This window comes from Aptenodytes forsteri, unplaced genomic scaffold (genome assembly GCF_000699145.1).
Source record: "Aptenodytes forsteri isolate BGI_AS27 unplaced genomic scaffold, ASM69914v1 Scaffold550, whole genome shotgun sequence".
NCBI lineage: Eukaryota > Metazoa > Chordata > Aves > Sphenisciformes > Spheniscidae > Aptenodytes > Aptenodytes forsteri.
This window is the reverse complement of record NW_008795689.1, coordinates 1,197,768-1,213,318: the sequence shown is the minus strand read 5'-3', so window position 1 is coordinate 1,213,318 and position 15,551 is coordinate 1,197,768. Positions and strand designations below refer to the sequence as shown.

The window sequence follows — 15,551 nt, the reverse complement described above, 5'->3', positions numbered from 1 at the left end:
GCAATAAGCGTTTTTTTTTTTTTTTTTTTTTTTGTCCTCTCAAAAGCGCTTAGAAAGTCCAGTGCCAGGAGAAGCGGCTTGCCGCCTGCTGAGCCTGTCTCCCTGCCTGCCTTGGCGCAGCTCCCCGGGCCAGGAGGCAGCCATGCTGCCGTCACAGACCTGCTCGGGAGAGGTAACGTGTGTTTCCCCCTCCAGGTTTGACCTGCAGTTAGCCCAGGCCCTGGGAGAGTCTGCCTTTGAGAAGAGCCTCCGTGAAAAAGTGTCACAGGAGAACACCAGCATCCGATGGGAGATGGGCAAACTTCAGCAGAGCTTACAGGTAAGAGGGAAATATCCCACTTTGCTGCATTATATCCAGGTTTGGGAGCAGCTCTCAGAGCAAAGCCATTATCTTTGCAATTATAGCAGAGGCAATCAGGCATAAACCCAGCAACTTGATTCCAGTTTCTTTTAGCGCAGATCTAGGATGTGCCTGATGTATTTAAATAACATTATCCTCTGCCAGAAGAAAGGCTATCACTTTTTACAAGTGATACCCATCCCATGGTTTAGCTAATTAGGCCCACCCTCATTTTCACTGAAGTCACTTCACGCCTCTACGCGCAACCTCACCTGCAAGAAGCCGCAGGTCTGTGCCCCCATGGGACAGTGCTGCACCGGGCGCCTGCCGAGCCCCCCGCAGCAGCAGGGGCACGGTGTGCTGGGGTGGGGGGGAAGCCACAAGGTGGCTTCCAGCCACCCCAGGAGGTGGGGGCTGCGGGGAACCCGCGTGGGGGCCAGCCTGTGGGAGGAGGAAGGCGAGGTCAGGAGCGAGTGAGCAAAACCGAGAGGGAAATCATTGCTCGGGGCTCATGGTGGGGACGGGGGCTGCCAGTGCAGAGAGGGGGCTGACCGCTGCCTGCTGCTGCTCCGGGGTGTTTCTGATGATGCCATAGGAATCGGTCTGGGTTTTAAGAGCGAAGTGCGTGTGCAAGGCCCCTCTCCTGCATTTGGGCTTCGGCTGCTGACCTGCCGCTCTGCCCCTGCCGAGCAGCAGAAGGAGGCGGAGGCGGCCAGCTTGGCACAGCGGGCGACCATGCTGGCCGGCCGGGTGCAGGAGCTCAGCACCCCCAGCGCCCTGGATGCCCGCGCCGTGCCCACACTCAGGAAGCAGCTCTGGGACCTGGAGGCCAGCGCTGCCGAGCAGCAGAAAGAGCTGGAGCGGCAAACGGCCGCTGTCGATCACCTGGAGCAGGTAGCGTGGCCCCCACCCGGGCTGGGGCTGGGTGTGCCAGGGATGTTCATCTCTGCACCTTTGTCCCTCTGGGGTTGTGTACAACTGCTGTGCATTCATCTTTCAGCTCCACCAGAGGCTGGAGCTGGAGATAGAGCGGATGAAGCAGATCCACCAGAAGGAGCTGGAGGACAAGGACGAGGAGCTGGAGGACGTGCGGCAGTCCTGCCAGAGGAGGGTAGGTCGGCGCCAGGTTGGGGGACAATGCTGGGTGCTCCCCAGGGCTCCCCCTGTCCACAGTGCGGAGGAGGAGCTGCTCCCAGGGGTCCCTCCTCCCTGGGGAGCGGCAGGGCGGGCAAGCGCTGCTTTCCCACCACCAGCCCGGCATGAGCCCCGTCGCAGCCCCTGGGTGCAAAATCAGGGTCTGGGTCAGGCGTGAGTCCTTGTTGCAACGGAGCGGCTGTTGGGGACGGTGTGTGAGAGCCACGTGTGATGCAGCGCACGGGCACGGTGCTCCCGCTAACACCAGTGTTACGCCAAGGGCACCAACTCCAGCCAGCCAGGGCTTCGTGTGCGGTAATAATTAACAGAAAATACCCTTCCAACAAGGCTGCGAGGTTGGTGGCTTGCAAACACAAATTCCAATTTCTCCGAAATCCCTGGGGTGTTTGATGTGGGGCTGTGTGGTAGCAGCCAGTTCCCATTAGGCCTGGGGCATACGTGGCTGTCGATAGTGAATTAACATTGCTGAGGCTTAATGAACTGGTCGGTGGGGCTTTGCATGTGCTATTTTAGGAAGGTGGGACAAGTGGGAAGGCAAACGAGGCAATCTCTGCTCCTCCTGCTCCTGTCAGCACATAGCCGTGCCCTAAGCTGTAAGGCTTTGCATGCCACGGGGGGCTGCCCGGGGGCTGCCACCAGGTGCAAGCGCTGCCGTTTCCCACTGCGCTGCCTTCCCACGGTGCTGCCCTTCTGCTGGATGGTGCAGCAACAGCTCAGTGCTGCTCTCTCCCCATCTCCACTGGCCAGTTGTTGCTGAAGCTCTGGGCTGGTCGCGAGGATGCGTTGCTCAGGGGTCCTCCCCGGGGTCCTCCCCGCCCTTCTGCACCTCTCTGCCTGTTTAATTGCCCTGTGCAGAGAGCAAGGTAGTGCCAGCACCGCTAAAGGAAATGCAGTGCCTTGCAGCTGCTCTCGACCGATGGGGTGTCATTCATCCTTTCTCTCCCTCACCCTGCATGGCCCAAGTATTATTTTCCAAATGAGTAAATGGCAGAGACACTCCAGAGAGCAAGCGATATTTAGCAGCCTGCTCCCATTCCCTTTTTAAACCCTGTTTCTGAGCAGCGGCTGGGGGTGCAGGAGGCGGCTGGGGCAGGGAGGGCTCCGGGGAGCTGTGCCACAATCGCAGCCTGGCACGTCCACTCCTGCGGGCACAGCCACACAGCTGCTTGCAAGGGGAGGAGCAGGCTGTGAAATGGGCTGGCTTGCTTTGTTCACGCGTTCCCACCCCCCCCCACCCCCTCGAGCTGGACTTGCTGGACCTCTCACAGCTGCACAGCAGAGCTCTGCGATGCTGCCTGAGGTCTGGTTCCCTCCTGCAAAGCATTTGCTGTTGCTGCAGTGCGGTGGGACAGCGATGCTTGAGCAGAGGCAAAGGCAGAGGGATACAAGCTCCTGGGTTCAGTGCTGGCTCTGAGGCTCCCTTTGCTCCCCGGAGCAGCGCAAATCCTGCCTTTACGGCATGCTCTGCCCTGCGAGGCCACTGCCACCTCCTCACTGGTGGGGAGCTGGAGCAAGAAGCATGCTGCCTGGCTCATGGTCACAGGATGCCTTAATGAAACCTGGAGGGATTAGAGCCGACCCTCTTCTAGCTTGGCTGAAGGCCCCCTGTTACTGCTCCAGAACTGCAAGGACAGCCCTTAGGGACATCTGAGCATGCCTCACAGGTGGGGTAGCTCAAACAGCCCATCGTGTCCCCAAAAGTCCTGCAGGCTTCTGGACTGCTAACTCTTGCTCCTCCTGGCCAGGAGCAGTTGCACTGCCTGGAGGGTAGCAGGGGTTCCAGGAGACGTGGCCTGGTCCTGGTCCCCAGCGCCGGCTGCAGTGATGGGAGGCTTCGGTGCACACGCTCTCCCGGGGGCTGCCCGGCCACCTGGGTCCCTGCTGTGGTGGTAGCTGTGCCCTGCTGGCACACGGGGCTTTGGCGGGGGGCAACCGAGCTCTGAACGTGGCTGGGGTTGTCTCCCATGCACAGCTCCGGCAGCTGGAGATGCAGCTGGAACAGGAGTACGAGGAGAAGCAGATGGTGCTGCATGAGAAGCAAGACCTGGAAGGGCTCATCGGCACCCTGTGCGAGCAGGTAAGAGGACGGTGTCTGCCCTGGGGCCAGCCTGGTGGGGCTGCCGGCGGGGAGAAGCGTGCTCTGCTTTCCTTGCTGCTACCTCCCAGCCAACCAAGCCGCTTTGCTGGCTGTGCCCTGGCTCGAAACGCTGCCCGTAAAAAAGGGAGCGTGAACGCGTGCATGTGTGTGGATGGGGCAACAGCTTGGTTGTTCACGCACGTGCAGCTGGCTGTGATGCCCTCCATCCCTTGCCTTTTCCAAACGCCACCCGTCAGAGCAGTGGCGTGTGCCACAGCAGGCACTGGGTGCCAGGAGGGTTTCAGGACTGCAGGCATCATATAGGAGACAGCCGGTCCCACTAAGGACCCACGGAGGGGAACTGTTCGCTTTTCTACAGGAGAATTATCTAAGCAGGGGGAGGGATCTGCTTTTTGCTGGTATTTTCATGAGAGTCAAACAAACCAGGACTAATGCTGGAGCAGCTCCAACGGCCCAGAAAAGCAGTTTATCAGATTCTGCTCTTTGCAGAGGAATTCTGTCCCAGACACATTTGTTGAACAAATCCTTTTTCACTCTCTAATGTGTCTGTGGCAGTGATTGAAGTGCACGTAATGGGGAAAGCACACACAGCTGCTCCCTGTTAATTTAGAAGGCGAGGGGCTGAACGCAGCGTCATTGAGCAGCATTTATCGGCTTGGGCATTACTTAGCATCGCCAAGCAGCCAGGCCCAGAGGCCGCCTCATGCACCAGCTCCTGCTGAAGGAGCTCTGGTGACAAAGAAGGGTCCCGCCTGGTCCTTGCCGGGGGCCACGGTGCTGCCAGGGCCGAGGACAGTATCAGCCTGGCACGGTTCAGAGTTGCCATCTCGGTGCTGCTGCACCCCAGGGCTCCCCAGAGCTCAGCAAGGCTGGGTTTGTGCTGATGCCTCCCAATCGCCCTGCAACTCACCCTGCACGCGCAGGAGAGGAGGAACTGATTATCTGGAGCTGTGGTAATTAAGCAGCGCATCTTCCGGCCATTGGCACAAGCCGGCTGGATTTCACCATTTCACCGGCCCTGGCAATTGCATGTGTTCATTAAACGGGATGAATGTGGGAGCTTTGCAACACTGAAATGGCGGGCATATTTCAAGTAGACACAAAATAGTCTGATGAGGCTTATCCATAACGTCCCCCCAGCTCCTGGCTTATAAAATGTTTTGGGAACCGTCAGAATAAATCTTGCTGTATAAAAGCAGGGTATTATTATAACTGCCTCTCAGTCCAACACGTCCCTCTTGTTTGGAGGAGGAGAACTAAGATGGACGAGGAGGCAGCAGGAGCTGCGCGGAGCAAACCCGGGGGGGCATCTCGAGGAAAGGCACCTTCTCCTTCCCGGGACTGTCCCCAGGCGCTGCCTGGGCAGCCCCTGGCCCCCGCCAAGAGGGGAAGGGGAGATGGCATAGTGTATCTGGGTATTGCTATAGTGTATGTGACCGGAGCCTTGAAAGCAGCTATTAAATGAAATCCCAGCTTTGTAACTTAAAAAGCACCGGGCTGCAATGGTGGGAGGTGGCAGCAGCTGCCGTACCTGCTGCTTCCAGTTACAGTACAAAATCCATCCTCTGTGGCGGCGGGCAGACCCTGAGCTATGGGAAAATGATGCTGAACGGCATTCAAGATACAGTCTGTAGGGATGGCAGGGATGACAGCAAATCTGCTCCGCTGCAGTGTTGTTATAAATGCTGTCTGATTTACAGTGGACAGTGTGCTTCAGAGCAGTTTATTAAAAAAGAAAAAATAAAGCCAACCCAGAAAACTAATTAAGGAAATGGAGATGCCAGCGACTTCTGGATCCAGCTCTAAACCAGATTACAAGGTCAAATCCGCACAATTAATTTTAGCCAGTGAACAGAAAATAGGAGAACAGGTTTGAAACAAGAAGAGTCATGGTAAACAGACTAAATGGAAAATGCTCTTATATTTCAATTAGTCTGAAATCAAGCACTGAAGCCATGTCCCTGTTTATCTGGTGTTTTTCTAATTCTTTTATCCTCGTAACCATGGTTGCTCTCAGCTTCGGGGGGAGTGTAGCGGGGTTTTTTTTTTTAAGGTGCTTCCTACTTCCCTTCTTTAAAAGGCTTCAGAGTAATGTGGTGATACCACATGGCCCGGGGATGAGCCTCCAAAATCACCCAGCAGTTATTTTCCGCCAGCACTGCTGGGGATTCACGCACGAGAGATTGCTGCCTCCCGCAACGAAGGCAGCAGCATTGGTTACGTCCCTCCGTGGCTGATGGGGACTCCAGATGCTTTGCATTAGAGATGTGTAAATAACTCCTAATGAAGCTTTCCTCATCAGTGTTTCACATTTTTTTTTCTCTTTCCCCTTTGGGCTGACTTTCTCCTGCCTTTGACACTCTTTTCCCCAAAGGGGCAGAGGGTTTTTTCTGGCTTTTCTTCTTTCACGCAATGACTTTTGCATTTTCTGTGCCAGCTCTCGGCACAGATGCTGGACCCGCGTCTTCTGGGTCTGCCCCTCTCTGACACTACCCCTCCGCCAGGTGGTTTCCCAGGGGGGTGACAGTGCCCGGTGGCTGCGAGGACAGGGCGCTATGGCTCTGGGGAGCTGCAGTGCCTGCCTGTGCCCCCCGGTTGTGAGGCTGGGCTGTTCCCCTGGCTGCAGGGATGGTCGCTGGGCAGGCACGCGGCTGATGGGGACTGGGGTGGGCTAATGTTTTCAGAGGAACAGCTTTCTGGTGGGGAAAAAAATATGGTGTTTTGGTGGAATCTGCCAGTTTTGATGTTTATGTAATTTATTTTCTTCTCTTTTTTTAACTATTGAATTATTTTTATTTGATAAAGAGGGAAAATTGCAATATATATACATAGATATTTAATATCTTCTTGCATCGTGACTTCAGCATTACCAAAATATTTCCCTAATCCCGAATTGTGTGGGGAATGCCTTGGGGTGGGATGGAAAGTTCCGACGGAGGTTTTGTGGGGCGGAACGGGGCGGCAGGAAGAGGGAAAATTGCAATATATATAGATAGATATTTAATATCTTCTTGCATCGTGACTTCAGCATTACCAAAATATTTAATCCCAAATTGTGTGGGGAATGCCTTGGGGTGGGTTGGAAAGTCCCCCGCCCGCTCTCCTGCGGCGGGACCTGCGGCGGACGCGTACCCTGCTTGCTGACGTGCAGCTGCTGCTGGCAGCCCCCGGGGAGCCTGGCGCCGGTGCCCAGGAGCTGGAGCGGCTGCGCAAGCAGGTAGATGCCTTTGGGTGTGCGGGCATCTCTCTGCCCCTTGGAGCATCACCCTTTACCTCAGCCAAGGGGAAGTTGCAAGAAATATTTACAGATCTCCTGGTTTTAATTGTGCGCGGGGCGAGTGGTGACCTTGTGCTGTGCAAGCATCACGCTGCCCAGGCCGGGGTGAGAAGTGCCTCTTGTGTTGATGAGGGTTGTCTTGTAAGGAGCACTTCTCTGTAATTAAGCCAACAGTGGTTAAGTATTTTTTTCCTTTTTTTTCCCACAGCCCTGTTAATTACCTTCTGTTCAGCGCATTTTCTATCTGTCTAATAAGGAGCTCCAGAGGCGCTGCGTTCGGGACGTGTTGCCATAGGGATGCTGTAAGGCAGGAGCAGTGATCACAGCAGATTTGCCATAGTTTAAGTGCAGTTCACAGCCATCACCGAGCGGCCCGGCGAGCGGCTGCAGGCGGGTGCCATGCTTGTGCCCACCGCGCCACCGTCCGGAGACGGTCTCAGCCCCAGGTTGAGCTTGGGGTCCGCGGGGTGCCCTGCCACGGGACAGGGGTGGCACGGGGCTGTCCATCCCCAGGCTGGCCATGCACATGCATCCCACAAGGCCGAGCATCGGGACTGAGCTAACGATGCCGGTCCTCCGAAACCGCTCAGTAATTAATCTGTACTGTACATTTCCCCTGGAAACAAACTAATCGGGAGGCATGAGCGATTCCAACAACATACATATATAATTGAGATAATAGTTCTGCATAAATAACATCTGTGAGCAGCAGCTGTTCCCACCTGTGCCGAGGGAGAAGGGGAAGGTGAGCTCAGCCTGACGCAGCTGCCGGAATGTCTGTGCCCGTGCCCGTGCCCATGCCCATGCCTGTACCACCGACCTGGATGGCCAGGGCAGGGTATGGCCATGGCCGGAGCAGGCAGCAGGAATGGCCATTTTCAACACTCGTGAGTTCTCTCTTAAACATTATTGAGCTAATGCTGTAATGCTACACTTAACAATTAATCCCTCAGTATTTCCCAAATCCGGCTTTGGGGCTGGAGATGATGCAGAGCCCCTGCTTTGCTCTTTCCCAGCCCCTGGTGCTCTTGACGGGGCTGGGTCCTACTCAGCGCCGGAGCTTGCTGCAGTGGGCTGATGCTGAGGGACCCCTTCCACGTGCTGATCCGAGGGACCAAGTGGCAATGCCGGGGCGCTCGCTCTGCCCGGCGAGCGTGGCTGTCCCTGTGGCGTCCGGCCACATCTTGCTAGGGGAATAACACCTTGTTCCCCGAGCAGCCTGGTCCCCGCAGCGAGGCAGGCTCGTGCAGGAGGTTGCTTTCTCTTGCCTGTGGCTGCGGTACCATACAGTCTGTCCCCGGCTCCTTCCCAGCTCCCTCGGTGGGTGGCCTCTGCCCGGCTGCCTCATGCTTTGGAGAAGGAGAGCAGAAAGCCTTAATATTGGGAATATTGAGCCTTTGCTGTGCCGCCAACACTGAGGCTCTGCATGTGTTAAAAAGGCCTCATGATTACGCTGTCCTTTAAATGTGAACGATTTCTAATGGCATTCACGACAACTTTCTCAAAAGCCAATACATCCTACCACCAGCCCACAAACCTCCACAAGAATAAAAACTTTGCTAAAATGCTACATTTCCGTTAATCAAAATCCATATGGCTAGAAATATAGTATTGTTTCTTAATAAGGCTGAAGCATCCATTTTACGCAGGTATTTAACAGATGGTGTAGCACAGCAAACTAATGTTGTTCAGAAGTTCATACATTATACATTTTTGAGGGAGATTTCTATTTATTCTTCCCAAGTGGGAAAATTCCATTACACGAAGTGAAATGGAAGCTGGTATTTAATGAGAGGTCCTGGAGATGTGTTTCTGATTAAACTATCTGGAGTTTTAGTGTAATCATGGCAGGGGAAAGGCCAGTCCCAGGGGCTGGTTGTGGATGGGGTTGCTTCTGGAGGAGCCTGAAGCTGGGCAGGTGGAAAAGCCCTTGGCCATAAAACCAGCAGTCAGTCAGATTGGCATCTTTAACGTCTCCCAGCAGCTATCGCTCAGGTCATCTCAGTAACGGCTGCCTGAGCTTTATGCAAACCATAAAGGCTATTTTTCAGCTGGTGGAAGAAAGGGGAACACGGCACGTGTCGCTGTGAGAGTGGCTCTGCAGATGTATGAATAGACTGACTAGACAATCCATCAGCACGGGCTGGGTTTGGACACAGGAACATCATTTTAAATAACAGTTTTGCATGATTCAAACTGCTAAATGTCTCCATGCCAGAGCTTTATACTTCCCATGGTGAGCAGCTTCTGGCTGGTACTGTAGCTGAAGACCCAACGATGTTCAGGGTTATTTCTTCCCATCCGTTCCTTGGTTCATGCAGGGGTGGCAGAAGGGCTCAGAGATGGAAATGGTGGTCCCAGGAGGCAGAGACTAGCCACCGCCCCATCCTCAGTGGTGGGACGACGGCACCTCGGGGCAGATGCGTGTTTGCTTCCAGAGGTTTTGCTGAAGTTGCTGGTGGGAGCTGTCAGCGTTGTGCCTTGTGGCAGTGGAGGACATGTTCTCTGCCTGATTTTTCTCACCGAAGGAGTTAAAAATAGGGGATGCAATTTAGGAAGGATGGTAGAGGCTGAAGATCAGAACCCTCCGTTTCCACATGCCCCAGAAAGGCCACTGCTCTGGCCCTGGGATGGAGGGGGAAAAGGTTTCTGTTGCTGCTGGCTGCAGTGGCAGTGTTTGGTTCCCCTCCACGCCTGGCCAGCCCTTGGGGTGCAGTGTGCTGCGTCCCCCCCCCGCCGTGCACAGGGCTCTCCCTTGCAGCGGGCAGGCGGCGTGGAAGGCGGGGGTGAGGCAGCCCTTGGGGTGCAGTGTGCTGCGTCCCCCCCCCGCCGTGCACAGGGCTCTCCCTTGCAGCGGGCAGGCGGCGAGGAAGGTGGTCGGTGAGCCGGTGCCGTGCGGCAGGGCTGGGAAACGGCCGTTCAGAGATCGCACTGTGCCAGGTATATAAAAAGAATCATTGACTTTAAGGGAAAAACGACTTCCATTTCCTCTGCAGATTAGGCACTGAGGAAGCAAATTACCTGCTCGGCTTTTCCAAGTAGGTCTCAATCACCCCAAACAGTTGAGGGAAATGAGCTGAGGATTGCTCCAGTTGCAGTACTTTGTAATCCCCCTTTTTTTGAGGGGGAGAGTACAAAAAGATGAGTAAACCCTGAGAAAATAGCCTAAAATGCTCAAACTCTCACTGTGGTGCACAGCGGCTCCCGTTGCCCCCCGGGACCTCTGCATTCTCTGCAGGGGAACGGGGACCGGGCATGGGAAATGAGCAGCAGGCAGAGGGGTTTAGTTTTCTTTGTTTTCTTTGTCATAAAGAAAAGAAAGAAACCTAAGCGAGCAAGGGAAGGAACTGGATGTTCAGGTACAGCCTACGTAAACTCCTCTGTCCTGGCAGTGTGAGTTTTTGGGATGACACTGCATCTTCCAGATATTTGCAGCCCATTTAAGATCATTGTAGTCTTAATGGCTGAGCTATAAAAACTGAGAGCAAATTAGCATTTATAAACGTGATATTTCATGTGTATTTGCAAATGCAATTTATGCCATATGAAAAGCCCATTTGCAAACTCCGAATCATGAATTGCTCTAATCAGGAATTACATGTAATTCACATAATTTTGCAAATTAATGATCCCAGCTTTACCTCACCACGGCAGTGCCAAGGCAGAGGGTGGGTATGCAGATTGAGGGGCTTACTTCAGTACTCAGCAGGACAGTCAGTGGTGTTAGGATCCGCAGTTAAGTGTGCTGGGAGCTGCCAAGGAAGCCCTTTTCACTGTAAACTGGGAGCAGACGGGCTGAAAAGCAGCACAGATGATTTTAAAAGGTCGAGTTTCCATGTGCATTAGCAGGGGAAAATGCTCTGGGACTGAAGTGTAAATAGACGTGACTGTGCGGCAAGGGGAACAGCATAATCAGCACGTGGTTTCTGCAGGCACCGAGTGCTCCTTTAATTATGATCTCCCTCAATTTTTCCCAGTTGGAAGAGAGCAAAGCAAAGTGCGCGGAGGCCCAGAGGTCCCAGCAGACCGCAGCCCTGGAGCTGGAGAACTTGCACACGGAGCTGGAGACCCTCAACAGAAACAAGACCCTGGTGCGGAGACACAGCCGGGGCTGGGGAGGTGGGAGGGCAGCGGCGCAGTCCTACCTCCTCGTGTTTGATAGCAATAATCAGCTTTTATACTAAATCAGCAATAATCAGCATATTTACTAAATCACCCAGCCTCTTTGGGAACAACAGCCCCCGGGTGGCTTAATGGATGGATAAGGGCGCAGCAATGGATCGTAAAAGGGTGCAGCATCCCACAGTCCCCCTCTGCAGATATGCAGGAGCTCCCTTTGCTTCTCCCGGTGCAAGCACAGGGTTGGAGGCTGGCGGCAGCGTGTCCCAGAGGATGTCGCGGTCCGGGCAGTGCTGTGCAGTGGGTCCCCTGTGGGATTCACAACCCAGTGGCCCCGTGGGTCCTCCCACAGGTGGATGAGCAGCTGTACCAGCTGCAGCACGAGAGAGCCGACCTCCTGAAACGCATCGACGAGGACCAGGAAGACCTGAACGAGCTCATGGCAAAGCACAAGGCTCTGATCGCCCAGGTAGGAGCCAGGGCAGTGGCGGCTGGGCAGCATCCCCCACCCCGGGAGGGCGCTTGGAAAACCCTGCAGCCTGGCTGAGAGCAAACAGCAGTCCCCATCAGTGCACAGCAGCTTGGGGACCCCAGGAAGCAGATGCTGTGATGAGAGGAAGGAATGGCTCATGGCTCTATCTCCTCTCACCCGTAGTTTTGAGTCTTCTTTCAAGAGGTCTCTTGGCTTTTGTTTCAATAGTTGGGAAATCCTATAGCATCCCTGTCTGGATTCTTTTGTATTCTTTCTTTCACTGTTTTCTCATGCAGAGCTTAAAAAATGCTGACAGACAGCCCTGGGGCTTTCTGCGCAATATCCAGACTAAGGCAGGCTCTCCCAAAGGATTGTACCTGGAGCTGAGGGACCCCAAAGCTCCCAGTAGAGCAGGGGTAGGCTGGCAAGACTGACAATTCACAGTCTGGTGCCCCTTGCAGTGGTGTTACGGAGCCGGGAGTCTGTAACTGAAAGGACCCTGAGGACAGAAATGACCTTGACAACATGGTTTCTGTCCTGATCTACAAATATTTGTTTCAAAAATTAGGAAAGTTGCATTGAGTCAGGAGAATTAAGCTCCTTCAGTCCAGTGCAGGAGTGGCTTGCTGGAGGTGCAGGCACGAGCCAGCCTTCGGCACCACACTCCTTGTGGCATGTGCCCGCTGCTCCAAGCCCTCGGGTCTGCTCCCACTGCTGGGCTTTCTCTTTCCGCAGTCAGCAACGGATATCACTCAGATCCGGGAGCTGCAGACACAGGTGGAGGATGTGAAGAAAGAAAAGCAGAGCCTTCAGGAGAAGGTAATTACTCCCTAGCCCATTGCACCCAGAGCTGAGGAGTGAGAGCCATCCGGCTGTCCTCTGATGTCTCTGTGCCTGGCGCATCGCCAGTGCCAGTCGCGGATGCCGTGTTCTTGTCTGAAATCAGATCAAGTCTCTACCCTGGTGGTACAAAGCCATTTGTCCTTTGTAACATGGTCAGGTTCTTCTCCTCTTCGTAATGTGCTGTGCGCGCCCCCGAGAGCAGCACGGTGCAGAAGCCGCTGTTTGCCAGCTGCATGCCCGCAGCCCTGACCCTACGGGCAGGACGGGGCCGGGATGGGCTGTGGGGCTCTGCCCACAATGGCTTTGGGCTGGAGAAAGCTTTCCCTGGCAAGGCTCTCGGGATGGAGAGCCCCATTTCCCCCTCCTCCCTTCCCGAGCTGCTGGTGCCATGGCAGGAGCTGCCCCGTGGGGCTGAGCGAGCTCGGCATGGGGCTGACCCTGGGATGGGGCTGACTCCGGGGTGGGTGCCGGCAGGTGCTGCTCTGCCTCGCCTCTGCGGCTGCACCAGCCCTCCTGGAGTGCATGGATTTAATTTTAAACACATGAGTAATCCCATTAACTTAAGTGCTTTATTGGAGTGTAGCTAAGCTGCCCAGGAATCAGAAGCAGGACTCGCTCCCTCTGAGGTGGAGCGGGTGGTGCTTTAGAGATAGACCAGATAAAAGAAGACAAATTCTTGTACTTCTAGGTCAAATAAATACAAAATCTGAACCAAACTTGTACCGGGATTGCTAAAAGGGCAATTTGCTTTGGAGATCTTGGTGTAACGGCTGAAGAAACAACTTGGTGCAGGCAGCTTTCCACACAGGGGTAAATTGGGAAATTTTATGCCTGCTGTCCTCAAAGAGTTTGCTGAGAAGAGAAAAGCAAAAGAGACCCAGACACGCGTCGTTTTGCTGGCACATTTTTCATTCAAAAATACCTGTTAGTGTCATGCTTTTGTTGTGTGGTATTAACAGCAGGGAGTCCTTCAGGAAGCCAAAGGCAATGCTTTTCCATAGTGCCTGGCAGCCTAAGCCAGGTCCTGCACGTTCACTTTGTCTCAGGAGCCATCAGAGATCCTCGGTGCATGTCACACCAAGGAGAGGGACTGGTGGGGGATCTGGGAAAGGGACCGGGAGGTGTTTGCGTGGGTCAGGGGCTGGAGAGGTGCTAACGCAGCCCGTCCTCACCCAGCTGCAGGCAGCGCAGGCAAGAGCGGTGCGCCTGGAACAGTGCCCAGCTGAGCGCTCCATCGTCAGCCGGCAAGAAGCCCACATCCGCGACCTGGAGAGCCAGCTGGACTTCCAGGCTGTGCAGATGAAGCGCTTTGAGGTACCACCTCTTCACTGCTTGCGGAGAGGATGCAGAGTCCCGGGGAGATGCAGCTTGCTTGCAAAAGGCGGGCACAGCGATGCGACTGCCTCGGCTTTGGGGAGAAGAAGCACCTGGGAAAGGGTGGGGAGGGACAGGTGGGGTTTTTGGCCAGCTCTCCTGGGCTTGTGGACAGTCCATATACTTCATGCTGCTGCCATTATCTATACATGCTTCACTGTGGCATTTACTGAAAGCCAACAGTGGGCCCAGTGCTATAAACACCTGGAGGTATATACAGTCCCTGCCTCCGGACACAGAGCATGGTGTGTGCTGACTGCTCAGTACATCCATCACAGCACCCTTCCGACAGGCATCCCTCTGCTCTGGCATCATCCAGAAGTCAGGACATCAGGCTTGATCACAATATTTCACTGTCCCCATTAATCAGCACGTCTACTGGCACCCTGGGATATGTTTTTACTGTCACTTTTCCCGAGTCGCGCTGCCCAAATGAGCCCAGCCCAGGGGCCAAGGAAAATGATCTTGTGCCCCCAAAAGCAGCAGCCGGCTCTGTGGGAGCCCCGGGGGATGTGGTGTGGCCCTGGGAGATGGCGCTGCCTGTTGTGGTGGGTGCAGAGCTGGGCGCAGGGACGGGCTGGGGTCACTGGGGTCTGCACCCACTGCAGGCAGCTGCTGCCACTTGCAAGGTTTCAGGGCGATGCTTGATAATGATGATAATAATAGTGACTGGCTCTGTGGCGCGGGTCGGGGAGGGAGTGCTCTCCACAAGCATCAAGCGATGCTTTGTAACTCCTCACCTCCATCTCCCTTGCTTCACCTCGCACCCTCTTCCCCAGGTGCTGGTGCTGCGCTTGCGAGACAGCATCATAAAGATGGGCGAGGAGCTGGAGAAGGCGGCCGAGTCAGAGGCGCGGGAGAAGGAGACCACCAGGTACTACCAGAGGAGGATGGAGGAGATGAAGGCTGACATGGATGAGCTGGTGCAGAGGGAACTGGAGTCCAGCCGCCGGCGTGTGGAGCTGGTAAGGGGGTGCTGCCCCCGCGGGCTCGCGTGGCCCCAGGTCCATGGCGGGGGTTTGCTGCAGCTGCAGGTTACCTCTCCGTAACCTGCAGATTGGCCTGAAGATCCCAGAAAAGTCATTTTCTGCGTGGTGCTTTGTGTGCTCTGTGTTTGGAGATGGAGCTGGCCAATTTGCTGTTAGCTGGCCCCCACGCAGGTCAGCTGTGTTTCCCGGGCTGATCCCCCATGGCTGCCCTGGGTCTTGCTAATGTTGGAGTGTCAGGCTGGGCTTTGGCGAGCGGAGCCGAGGAGCGCTTGGAGGAGCAGTGAATTGCTTTGCATCCCTCCACAGCCCCAAACCATTGAACTGAAGCTGTTATTGAGGCACCTCGCGTTTCATTTCTCCATAGCTGGGCTGGCAGCCTGGGCAGTCCCTCTGCTCTGTGTTTTGTTCCAAGAAGGAGACTGCTTTGCCTGCTCAGCTCTAAGAAATGCTGAGAAGTTGCTCAGGTCATTTCTGCACCTCCTTGTGCTGGTTTTCCTTGTGTCAGGCAGAACCGCAGTGGGGCCGAGCGCTCCCCTGGCACGGGGGAAATGCCCCGTCCTCCTGCCAGCCCCCCACGTGCCGAAAGCCGGCCGCGTGGCTCAGCGTGCTGGGGCTCAGCCGGAGCGCCAGCTCCTTGTCGCACTCCCAGCTCCAGCCAAATAACTCCCCTGTGGCACCGCAGCGTGTCAGACGGAGCTGACAAGCAGCTAACCTGCTCTGTGCGCGCAAAGCCCCAACCGGATTTAGAGTACGGCAAAAATAGATTCACCTTCATTTTACAGTCCTCTACGAGCATCTCTTTTGTGTTGTTTTTTTTTCCAGTAAACAAAAGGAAAGCCTTGCTTCCAAGCAGTAATTGAAAGATATTGCATTTCTGCTGGCAG

General features: G+C 55.0%; 1 protein-coding gene across 1 annotated transcript in view; it reads left to right on the top strand.

The window, feature by feature from the left end:
• Positions 1-15,551, top strand: part of MYO18B (myosin XVIIIB) — an 80,050-nt gene that overhangs the window by 41,682 nt on the left and 22,817 nt on the right. Inside the window, exons 30-39 of the mRNA XM_009282814.2 lie at positions 196-319; positions 1,034-1,234; positions 1,341-1,451; positions 3,468-3,589; positions 6,681-6,810; positions 10,848-10,961; positions 11,342-11,458; positions 12,197-12,280; positions 13,481-13,618; positions 14,458-14,643. Of these exons, the coding sequence (XP_009281089.1) occupies positions 196-319; positions 1,034-1,234; positions 1,341-1,451; positions 3,468-3,589; positions 6,681-6,810; positions 10,848-10,961; positions 11,342-11,458; positions 12,197-12,280; positions 13,481-13,618; positions 14,458-14,643 (1,327 nt within the window). The remainder of the gene's footprint in view (positions 1-195; positions 320-1,033; positions 1,235-1,340; positions 1,452-3,467; positions 3,590-6,680; positions 6,811-10,847; positions 10,962-11,341; positions 11,459-12,196; positions 12,281-13,480; positions 13,619-14,457; positions 14,644-15,551) is intronic.